The following is an 11,416-nucleotide window of genomic DNA, read 5'->3' as shown; positions in this document are numbered from 1 at the left end:
GACCTGCTGAACTTGGTGGAACCAGGGTGGATATAATCACTCAAGAGAGCCAATAACCAATTAACTGAATGGCTCCAGGAGTTTTGAGGTCTTCCTTTTTATTCAAGAGCAAATCAAAGATCAATTTCCTAATAAGCTTTGTAATATCTGCTATTCCTTCTCATTATTATTATTAGCATTGCAGAAGTGTTTCGTGCTTATAATGAAAGACTAAGAGAGGAGTTGGAGTGGCCTCCGTGGTAGGAAAGGAGTGGGCAAAATCTCAAGCTAAAAAAACATAGATGCATCCACAGACATAAACATAAACCAGGAATGCTGTACAAGCCCTTCATAGTACAGGCCAGGTCATGAGGGGATTCTGATCACAAAATAAGAACCTGCTGACAACTTGTGCCTGTTCACCAGGTTTTGCACAAGGAAAAGCAAAAATCTTGATTACATTCATCGAGTGTTGCAGTGTCACGGTTTAGCCTGGCCCTCCCTTAGCACTGCTTCATTGTCCCATGGGCTTGGTCAGTTCCTGCCAGCAGGGAGAAAGCCGTGGGAGCCAGTTGGGAATTGCATGGCAGCCCAGAGTCCAGCTGCTCCAGGCCCTGTGACGGTGGCAGGGCACAGCAGGCAGGGCACAAGGACACGCTCCCTTCTGCCACAGGCCTCTGACACAGCAGGTAAAACCTTCCTCTACCTCCGTCACATCCACCATAGCCCCAGGAGATATGCTCCTCAAATCCCATCATTGCATTGCCCTGCAGTTCCCCTATGTGTTTTGCTTTTGAAATTGCAGGTTCCCGTTCTCTCTGCAGCTACACTACCAGCTCAAATCATATTCCCTTTGTCAGAAAGTCTCCAGCACTCCTTGCAGTTTTATCTCTTGCAGTAAGGCAAGAAACATCAGCCCAATGTACAAATTCCTCCCTGCCGCCCGCTCTCTCCTTTTCTCCTCCGGTAAAAAAAGGGACTCTTGGAGATCATGATCTCACCTACAAAGATACAAACAGCACCAGTACATTTTTCAGCATCTCCAATATATTCCATTGTGTGTTATCAGGCAGCCTCTAGTGAGGGCAGGTTTCCCTTTTGGATGCATGGCTTTGCATGGCTCTGGGGAAGTCCCCTCCACAACAGCACAGCACAACAGCAGAGCAAGACTGCTTTCGCTTCTCTTACGTGCATTTTAGCTGAGAGTGTTTTACTAGACTGCACAAGAAGAAAAACATTGCAAAATAAGTCTCTGAAGGAAGGAACTGAGAACTCAGGAGAAAGGGGTTGATACTGAAGCCCTTTTTTAGAGGAGCTGTAGCTGGATAATTGTCCAAGATAGACTAGCTTGTTGACTTTCTCACAGCAAAAGGCACAGGGCTGTTTAGTTCATTTTAGCCTGTAACTAAACATATACTTCTTTCAATATAATGAACAATAGTGCTACAATACTGCTCTCCTAATGTTAATTGATCCATTACAGATGAGTGTTTAGATCAATGTGCGACGTCCTGATTGGAAATAAAACTGTTTGCTCAAGATCACTATAAAGACAATGGGCACTGATAGATGATATTTATGCGACAGGGAAGAATGGCTCTTAAAAAGGAGATTGCCAAGACCATGTCCATCAATTACGAAACCAGCATTCACCCCGCTGCCGTGCAAGTATTTTGAAAGACAAGAAGAAAGAGGAAAAGATCCCAATTACTTCTCTCGGCCCCACAATCTCTCTCACTCTCTAGCATGGAAACTCCTTAGCTCCAGGCTCACTGGTGTGGGAGCCACAACCGCCTGGGCAGGGCACCCGGCACCCGTGGCCCTGCAGGGCGGTGCTGCTCATCTGCCGGCATTACACCGGGGCTCGCGTCCCCCCAGAGCAGCCGGCCTCCACGGGGGATTGTGCCGTGCCCCGTGTGCTCACAGCCCGTGTTTTGTCGCGTCCCTGCATGTAGAGAGAAGCTGATGGCCCCAGCTACCTTTCCACTCCGTTGTGATCAATCCATGTGCCTCTCTTGCTGGTAGCTACTCGCTGTGGTCTTTCATTACCCGTCTTGCGCGGGGCACTTCTGGTTTTTCCCTTGCGTATCGAGGGGTTACTGGAATACGGGCTTGCCCGGACTGCGACCCCGCCATTCATCACCGGAGCAGTCGCAAGCACTTCTCTCTCTCCTGGGGCTGAGCATCTCCTCCGAAGGGCTCTGTCGGTGCCCGTCAGGGCTCTCGGTGGGACGGGGCAGCTCCTGCGCGCCCCCCGGCCCCGGGGCCCGGCACCTCCTGCCCGCCGGCAGCCGCCCACAGCTCGGCGGGACTCACCCCGGCCGCGAGCAGCAGCCCTGCTGTCACTGCGGACCCGGGCAGCCACAGATGTCCCTGCTGGGACAGGGCCGGGCTGGCTCGGCGCAGGGACACCCAGCTTGCAGGGGGGGCAGTCGCTGTCTATGAATATATTGGGTGGGTGGGTGGCCAGAGGTCAGGAAGGGACGCTGGGTGGGGGAAATTAAATGAAAGGACAATGTTGACACAGAACAAATGATGCTAAATGGGTTGTGAAAATAGATCCATTAAGGGAATGATATTCTGCAACAGCCTTTAAATACAAACAGAGGAGACTTGGTCGGTTTGAGAAACCAAAGGCTGAACCTTGTCGTGAAGGACTGCATTTGCTGGTCACGTCCTGCTTCACTTCCCTTGCAAGGGTCTCCTTCATGTCAGGGAGACCAATCTGCTGCATTTTTTCCTCTCGAGGGCTAACACATTCCAAACACTTCTCTGGTCATCTCTGATCATAAATAGCTGAGACTGTGATTGGTGTAGCATGTACCTCATCATATGGTAAAGAGGGACCAAGGCTGGACAAATAGGAGCGGGAGCAGATGTCCCAAGGTCATAACAGAGGAGTTCTGTTGCTCTCAGCATCCTTCCAGCTCATGCAAGCTTCTGTGGGGTCCTTCCACTTTTTCCCACTCCCATCCTTGTAAGTAAAAGCACAGCATCAGAGCAGGACAGTCTGCCGTCTCCCTGTGACCGTGGACAAAATGGCTCAGCTGACTTTTGGGTGTCTGAGGAAGGTGCAGCAGCACCTCCAGCACTGTCCTGCTACCTCAACAGCTCTGCAGTGCACGGAGAAGTGTGACAGGAAACGGATGAACACTGCAAAACAGTTCTTGTCTGAGCGGCTGTCTTTTGGGGCAATGCCAGCATTTAGCTTGTACTTCAGAGTCCTGTCGCAGCAAGAAGCAGGCCCATTTAAACACGAGGTCACAGACCTGCAGCACAGGGTTATGAAACGGGCAGGCACGGGCCTGCTGACAACACCCCAAACAGCGCTCACACTGGTGTCGGCCTCTGGAGCGGTCCACACAGGGGACATGGACTTTTTCTCTCAGAAGCACTGTGGTCCATGCACATGTACTTGGTTTGTGTTTGGCTGGCCCTTCCCACCCTGAAGGAAGTCAGCTCCTCAGTAAGCCCCAGGCTGAAAGTCGGGCCCAGAGTCACTCAGCGAGGATGAGACATTGGCTGGCGGCACATTTAGTCTGTGCTGTAAAAGGAGTAGTGAACACCACCTGCATTTCTGCTCTTGTAAATCAAAACTGTTAGATTGGTCATAAAAATAGAGTCTCTTTTCTAAGAACATTTCATCGGAGATCTTCACCCCATGCCAAGGAATGTCATTCCTCATGGCCCTGAGATGAAAATCTACAATTATGTAGCACTTACAGAATAGAACTATGGATACCTTAGCCGTGACAGATACTATCTGTGAGCATTCCAGGCTCACTAGCAGCAAATAGCCTTTTCTTTCTGTCATTATCTCGATGGACTCTCAAAAGGAGTGCAAGGGGGAATTCCATCACTAGCCTAAGCAATTTTTTTCCTTGGAACATCCTCAGCTGAGCAATGAGGCCTCAATTCAGGAAAATTCATTTGATCAGGACAGCTACTTCCAAGGGGAAAAAAATATCCTTCATTACCTGCAACTTTCACCCTGAAGAGAAAAGCCAAACAAAAGACAAAACCAGGAAGGGAAAGCCAAATTCCCCTTAGAATATGGTACAGATTTAGTAGGGAGAGAAACCACCATTCAAACAAACTACCGAGGGCAACAGTGATTTTCCAGCTCCTGAGGTCTTCAAATCAAGACCAGATCCCTTCTGAAGGGTAAATTACACCACTCCTCTTAGGAGGAACCAGCTGTAGCTCCTGAAACTGTACCACGGGACAGAGGGGATGACTCTTGCCTTGAGCGAGCGCTGCCTTGCAGAGCCAGCAGTTGCAGGGCTGGAGCGTGGCGTGCCTGGTGCGTGTCCCTGACCCTGGCAGAGGGGAGCGCTCAGGAGAGCCCTCCAAAGACAGACCAGCCAGGGAGCAGCAGCCACAACTCACAGCCCAGCAGCTGAGCCTCACTTTGCCTCCCAGCACCTTCATTCCCCCTGGCTCTAGTGAGCCACACCTGCCAATCAAGCAGGATCAGATTTTGCCTATCAACAACCAAAATTTTGGAAGGAGGGGAAAGCCTGCAGAAATCTGCGCTTGAGCTGCTGCTGTCTCTCCCTCACCCGAATCCTCTCTTTGCCTGAGGTAGGGCTGACTCACCCAGAGCATGCTCTGCACTTGGCAAAGCTCCCCACCGCCCACCCCAGCGCCAAGGAGTGAGCACACAGGTTTCCTGCCATCCCAGAGAGATGGGGCTTTCACACGCCTGCACTGTCTGTGTGTGAGCAAAAAACAAGGGGGTCTTGGCAGGGATGCCAGAGTCACCCCTTTCCATCCTTGCTTCTGTGAACTTTTCCCAAGGTTTCAAGGGTGGCCTGCATTTGCTGTTCCCTGTTGGCTTTGTCACATTGCCTGCTCCCCCAAGTCTCGGGCTGCCAGTGTCTCTCCCCTGGATGGCTTGGCTTGTGTTATTTTGTGTTAAAACCGGTATGTTTTTTTAATGGCTATAAATAAGTTAAAACTGCATCTTTAATTAATCACTGCACTTTATATTGTAAGTGGAGATTTTTTGTAATGATTCGTTTATGATTTTAAGACGCCATTTGCTCACTGTCATATGTACCCAGCTTTTATCCCTCTATGTTTAACAGGTTCAGGATAGAAACAAAATTTCATCCAGGAGGGATTTTAATCCATTTAGTCTGGAGCAAATAATTGGTTATTAAGTAAGTGGAAAGAGATCAAGTTGATACTTTTGTCTAAGCAACAATGAACTTAAGACACTAGTCAGTATGTTCATCATCTTAAAACATTTTAAACTAATCTTAACATGTTTATTTTTCACTGACACAGGTTTGAAATTGGAAATACATATGTCTGGATGACTAAAACATGAACAACAAATAGGAGCAGCAGCATGCAAAGTATAGAGAAGTAGAAGCATTAACAGAAATATTTCTGCTATAGCAGCTATTAAATGATTTTTTTTATGGTTTGGAAGAAGAACCCATATGTTTATAGGATTTTCCCCCCAATTAAAATATGTGTGTATGAGTGTGTCTTTCCCTAAATATTAGCTACACACACACACACACAGGGCTCATGTATAAAATTCTCTACCAGTGAAGCGAAAGCTGCCTCTCCTTTAGTTTCTTGTCCTACTGCAGGCAGAAAGGACACCCAATCCAACACCATCCCCACCTTCACACCACCTACAGGTGCAGTTTTCAAGGCCAGTTTATGCCCTCTGTCACCTCCCATGCCCATGAAGGCCAGTGGAGCCCCTGCCTTGGGCCATCAACCAGCAAAAGACTGCTCAGAGTCCAGAGCAGAGGCAGCAGAGCCTGGCACCAGATCTGCCCCTGCCAGCCGAGTGCTCCCATGGGAAGGGCACAGGTAGCCCAGGACCCCTCGGAGGTGAGCGCAGGGACAGCAGTTGTGCACCCCAATGAACAGCACTCCTCAAATGCTGCTGTGCACAGCTTCAGGTGCCTGGACAGACCCTGAGCACTCAGAAAGATGCTTGGTTTTAGCTGGTCTCCAATCAAATACAAGCGGCACGCCGGTGGCTGGGAACCCAAAGATGTGGTTATCCCCTCACCTCCTCTTATTTTTTTTTCTCAAGAGAGCATATAGATATTTTATATAGGATATAAATAAACCACAAAAAAGGGAATTGTATTGCAACTACAGGAAAAATAATAAATGCTTTAAAATATTGCTCTACCTCAATTCCTACGCAACTCAAGTCTGATGTGCAGTATATGATTTGTCTGCTAGGACTGAATCCAGGCACTTACCACTTTGTTAGCTTAAGAATTTTGAGCAATTTTTTCCATTTATCTGTATTCTCCCCAAAAACATTTCACACATTTCTCAGATACATCAATCCTTCCGGCATTCCTCTATGCACTCAGTAGGATGCCCTGCTATAAATATAATAAAGCCTTTTATTATGTCCATTAACCATGGACATGTGTGCTCCAAAAGTTTCCTGACACGCAGTCATTTGTGGCTTTTTAATTATAAACAGAAAAAAATCTACCAGCAAAAGAAGACAGCAGGCTGGAAGTGGATCTTTATGTGTATGTTTTGAGAATATTCTCTGACAGGCTGAAGGCACCACCACCCTCCCTCCGGCCCCGCCAGAAACACCCTGTGCAGGTGTGCACAGAAAGCCACCGACACAACAGGTTAGTCCTGGTGATACACATCCGCCACCTGTGCCAGCTCCAGGGGACTTATGCAGGTTTTCAAGACCCAGTAACACCGATCAAACCTTGTTTCAACAGGCAAATATGCCCCCTCCATCTTGCTGACCTTGTTCCACTTGAGCTCAGGAGAAAAGAAAAAAGGCCCAGTAAATTACTTGACAAATTAAGTCATATTTATTGAATGCGTTTTATTTCAACAACCAAAAAATTCTAACAGCCTAACAATGCACATAAGTTAAAAATTAATTATCACTTAGTGATAACGAAGATAAAGTTGATTTACATGGAAAAATGAACATTTACAATATGTTAATCCTTATTCACATTGTTGATACCGCAATAAAACACAATTTGTTTTTTTTTTTTATTTTTTATTTCACAAAAAAAGGCGGAAAATTGTGCTTTGTTAAGAGGCACTACAAGAAAAGTTTCTTTCTCCAAATAGATATTATATGATGGATATTGAATAAATAGACATATATGCATTGTAATTCGCAAAGTTCTGGCAAGACCACAGGCTAAAATGCCCACAGATTCACTTAGAACCACTGCAAAATCGGCAGTGAAATTAAAAATAAAAAGGCAAGACTCAGCATTGAAAAAATACCTAATAAAATTTTTGGTTGAAGTGTAAAAGATACCAAATGTTGATGCCATCATCAGATGAACAACTTACGTAGCTTGGCAAAATTCAGTTTCCTTTCAAATGTATGGAGTGATTTTAGCTACAGGATAAGAAGACAGTTTTGAAAGCGTAGCTCTGAGAGAAACATAAAGCAGCAACCATCGAAATTCTGATTAAAGCTGCAGCATACTACAGAACTAAAGGATGAAGAGCAAAAGGGGCATTAAGTAAGCAACCCACCATAATTTTGCAAAGGTATATGAAATTTATGCAGAGATACTCCTGTTTCAAACATTAGCTCTGAAAAAATCTCATAAAAACTCCAGAGGTTACTGAGCAGCTAGAATTAGCTTGTATTGCAACGTCTTCTCCCTGTATATTGTCTGTTCTGAGTAAATATCTACACGTAGAGGTTTGTTTTTCGTTTTTAACTCCTACCTTTTATACCTTTCAAATATATAAATAGTATTAACAGTTATATTACATTGCCTGGTGTAGTAAACAGAAAGTAACTTTCAAAGTGATATTGCATGAGGTCTTCGTCAAGATTACATGAAAAGCCCATGAGAAAAAAGGAAGAAAAAAAGCCAGAAGCCTTGTTGGTACCATTAGGGCTGCAGTTTACAGGCGTCTGAAATCAATCCAGCTGCAAGGTGAGGTCTCTGTCTCGGAAATCATTGCACGGAAGAGAAAAGTAAATGCTACTTGGCGTCTCTCTCGACAGGGCGTCTCAGAGCGGGTGGATGCTATGGCAGACTGCAGCTCTACGCTCAGGCCACCGAGGAGTCGGTCGGGATGGGCTCTGCTCTGCGTACCGTAGCTGCTACCTGGGTGCTGCGGAGCGTTCTCCCAGGAGGGGTGGGAGCGCAGGGCCCGGCTGGGAGCGCGGCGCCGGGAACCTGCGGCTGCAAACGCCTCACTGCACTGGCACACAACGTGGGGCACGAGGAAGCGCAGCTACAACAGAAACACGGGGGAGGCTGCGAGGGCGGCGAGCGGCAAGGTCAGCAATGCAAACCCTCGGGCCGCCAGCACTTCACCTGGACAGGATTCTCGGGATTGTGGCGTTTTGTGTCGCGATGTAACTTTACACGTGTGCGCGTGTTTGCGTGTGTGTGTGTGTGTGTGTGTTTCACTTCAGTATAAACAAAAAGCAACAACGAGAAGGAAGCTTATAAATTGTAAGATCTGAAACAGAGAACAGGTAAATAAAATCCACGGTAAAATGTGGTTGATAGTATGAATTCCATACATCAAATCTCAACACATTTATCTTTTTCCTCTTTCTATAAAGACCTTGTAAATGTCTTCTATGCACTGCATTTCAGTTTTAGTCATTCTGAATCCCATGAAAACTCATCTGTTCACTACGGAAAGGACTATCTGGAGAGTGGAACATGCTGCATCCTTTTAAGTGTGCATTGTGTTCAAAGTACTTTTAACTTACTAGTTTTCTTTTTAAGGTGCCCTGATTCGTTTTCCATTTTCTCTCTTTTTTTCCTCTTTTCTTTTTTTGGCAGTGTTGATTTATGTCTTTAAATACCTCAAAAATTACCCATCAAGTTGCCAGATAGGAAGCCATATAATAATGAAAAAAAAAAAAAAAAATCAGGAATAAACATAGAAAATAAATAGGAATTCAAAAATAGTCACCACACCCTGAGAGCAGGCGGCAGTTTATCAAAAAGCCAAAGCAACTCATTGTGAAGTGGTTTTAATACATAAACAAGTCTCATCTTTAAAGAACTCATTTCACAGTCTATACTTTCAGGTTGTAAAGTTCCGTCCCATGCAATTTAATATATATATATTTTATGTAAATATATATATACACACACAAAGTTGTAAATTTCCCTTCACTGATTTCATAGGACTTTTTCTTCCCATTTACTTGCTAGCTGTCCCTTTCTTAAGTGCAAGATTGATGAAGGCATAATCCTATGTGACTACAACGATTGCTTCAGTCAGATGTAGGAAGTGTAACACTCGAGTGTCAGTGTCAAGGCGATGTCTGATCGGGCAATGCTGAATTCATTCGGTTTGCACATGGATCATGCGCAACGGAAACAAACAAACAGAAAGTAAAACGAGGAAAAAAAATCAAAAATAAAACCAGAAAATCCTTGGATCAATGTATTGCTTTCTGCACTCCTATCTCACATTATCTCTGGTCGATGTCTGCTGGAGCCGCCTTGCTTTTGTCGGGATTCTCCTCCTCAGCCTCTACTTTGTACATCTCCTCAGAGCCTTCCTCACTGTCGTTCTCCTCCGACTCCGTCAGCAGCTCCTCATCCTTGTACTCTGCCACATCAACCACTGTTCCCAAGTGCTCCTTTAGCTTCCCGTGGTGCTTTACGTGGTAACGCTGGTTCTGGAAGAATTTGATGATGGTGTGTTTGGGGAGATCCAGCTGAGCAGAGAGGGTGTGGATGGCTTCCTGATCGGGGTAGAGACCCACGTCGTGAATAAAGCTTTGAAGGATACCTAGGGCTTCCAAGGAGATCTTGGTACGGGATCTTGGCTTTTTGGCACAACTGTCCTCAGCAGGTGGAGGAGGAGCCTCTTCTCTGGGCGGGGAATTCTCCTTGGCAGGCTGGGACTGCTGTCTGTGCAGCACCTATAAGATCAAACAGACACACACTTCACATGCTGACCCCTCGGTGCTTGACCTAAGGGACTCGCACAGGTCTGTACACAAGACCCACTCTGTCTTGGTCAAGGAAAGTACAATTAATATGCATTGTCCACCGCCTTTCTCACCTGTAACACAGCAACACCAGTAACTACAGGCTGAAAGGAGGAAGTGATATAAAAGGCAAATGGCATCAAATAGATGTAAACCCACAAATAAAATATAAAATGCAAGTAGTAAAAAGAAATACAAAATAGCCAAAAGAAAAATTAAGTCTAAAGGTATTACAGTCTCATGGTCATGATGACTGGCCAGTTGCCCCATCCCAGAAAAGTCATTCTCCTGCTTTGCTCCTCTTCTCCCCATCCTTGCTTCCTCTCGTCTTTTCAGGCTAGACACCTGGACCATTTCCTTCAAGATTTCAAGTACCACAAAGGCCTAGGCACATGTGGGATTGTCAGGTGCTACTTTAAGAATAATGACTTTGCATTAAAATCCATCACAGCTACTTTATGAAGGGAAAAAAAAAAAAAAAAAAAAAGTGCAGAGATTTGTTAAGATTTCCCTTCTCTCAAGAGAGATAGCATAGTCAATTCAGTTGCTTCACAGAGGTGGCTTTAATGTGTCTCCTGAACAGATTTCTCTGTATTACATCTGTAGTAATTTCACTAGTTGAGAAGTTCTGAGTTCAAATAATTATAGCCCTCCATTCTGAGACACCCTCTGGGCAAACACACTTTGCAGTCTTGTAACAGATTTTCACCCACAGTATCTCCTTTTTGGCAAGTTTCAGGAAAGCATATGTAGCTCTTAATCTTCCTAACAGCCGCTTAAAATAACTAAGAAAGGGCCTCGTGCAGCCCTTATTCCAGGGGGAAAAAAATACCTGCTCTGAATTGTTCAAAACACAGAGGAGCTCCATATGCTTTCTTTAAAACCAAATCTATACAAGAGAGATTAACAGAAAAAAAATCCCCTACAGGATTGAGGGCTGTATTTGCCCAGAGGTTTCTTCAGATGCAGGGAAATAATTATTAGAGCTTGACACTCAAAGCTAACAAAATCAATATGGATAACTATTTTCTTCCACAAGTAAGAGGGAATTCTGGCTCTTTAACCAAGAAGAAAATGCCTTTGTTGCAAACAGTAACATCTAGAGAATCAACCCTACATTAAAGTTCTCTAATGAAAAAAAAAAAAAAGAAAAAAAGAAAAAAAGAAAAAAAAAACAACACAAACACAAAAAAACCAACCAACCCAAGGATAAGTAAGGGGAATGTGCTGAGGACTTGCACTGAATTTTACACACATACCGAGCCCCCACTAAAATGCTACACTAGTCAAGTTATTAGGGCAAGAGGGAAGTCCGCTGTGGAATATCAGCTTGTTATGCAAATAAATGACAAGGCCCTGCGCCGAAGAGCCCTTTATTCATTTCCTTCATCAAACGCTCCTGCCGTAACACCTTGCAGCACCGGCGATCTCCGGTCGCGGCTTTCGGGAAGCAGATGGCAGCGCCTGGGGACG

General features: G+C 45.3%; 1 protein-coding gene across 5 annotated transcripts in view; it reads right to left on the bottom strand.

Moving 5' to 3' along the window:
• Positions 1-6,800: 6,800 nt before the first annotated feature.
• Positions 6,801-11,416, bottom strand: part of SATB2 (SATB homeobox 2) — a 130,333-nt gene continuing 125,717 nt past the window's right edge. For 2 of the 5 annotated variants that reach the window (XM_040070063.2, XM_040070061.2), the window contains exon 10: positions 8,302-9,874. In XM_040070063.2, the coding sequence (XP_039925997.1) occupies positions 9,419-9,874 (456 nt within the window). In that variant the 3' untranslated portion in view covers positions 8,302-9,418. Of the gene's footprint in view, positions 9,875-11,416 lie in introns of all 5 variants that reach the window. The other 3 variants (XM_040070059.2, XM_040070062.2, XM_040070058.2) reach the window with 3 other exon arrangements.

This window comes from Hirundo rustica, chromosome 7 (assembly GCF_015227805.2).
Source record: "Hirundo rustica isolate bHirRus1 chromosome 7, bHirRus1.pri.v3, whole genome shotgun sequence".
Taxonomy (NCBI): Eukaryota; Metazoa; Chordata; class Aves; order Passeriformes; family Hirundinidae; genus Hirundo; species Hirundo rustica.
This window is presented reverse-complemented; position numbering and strand designations above follow the sequence as displayed.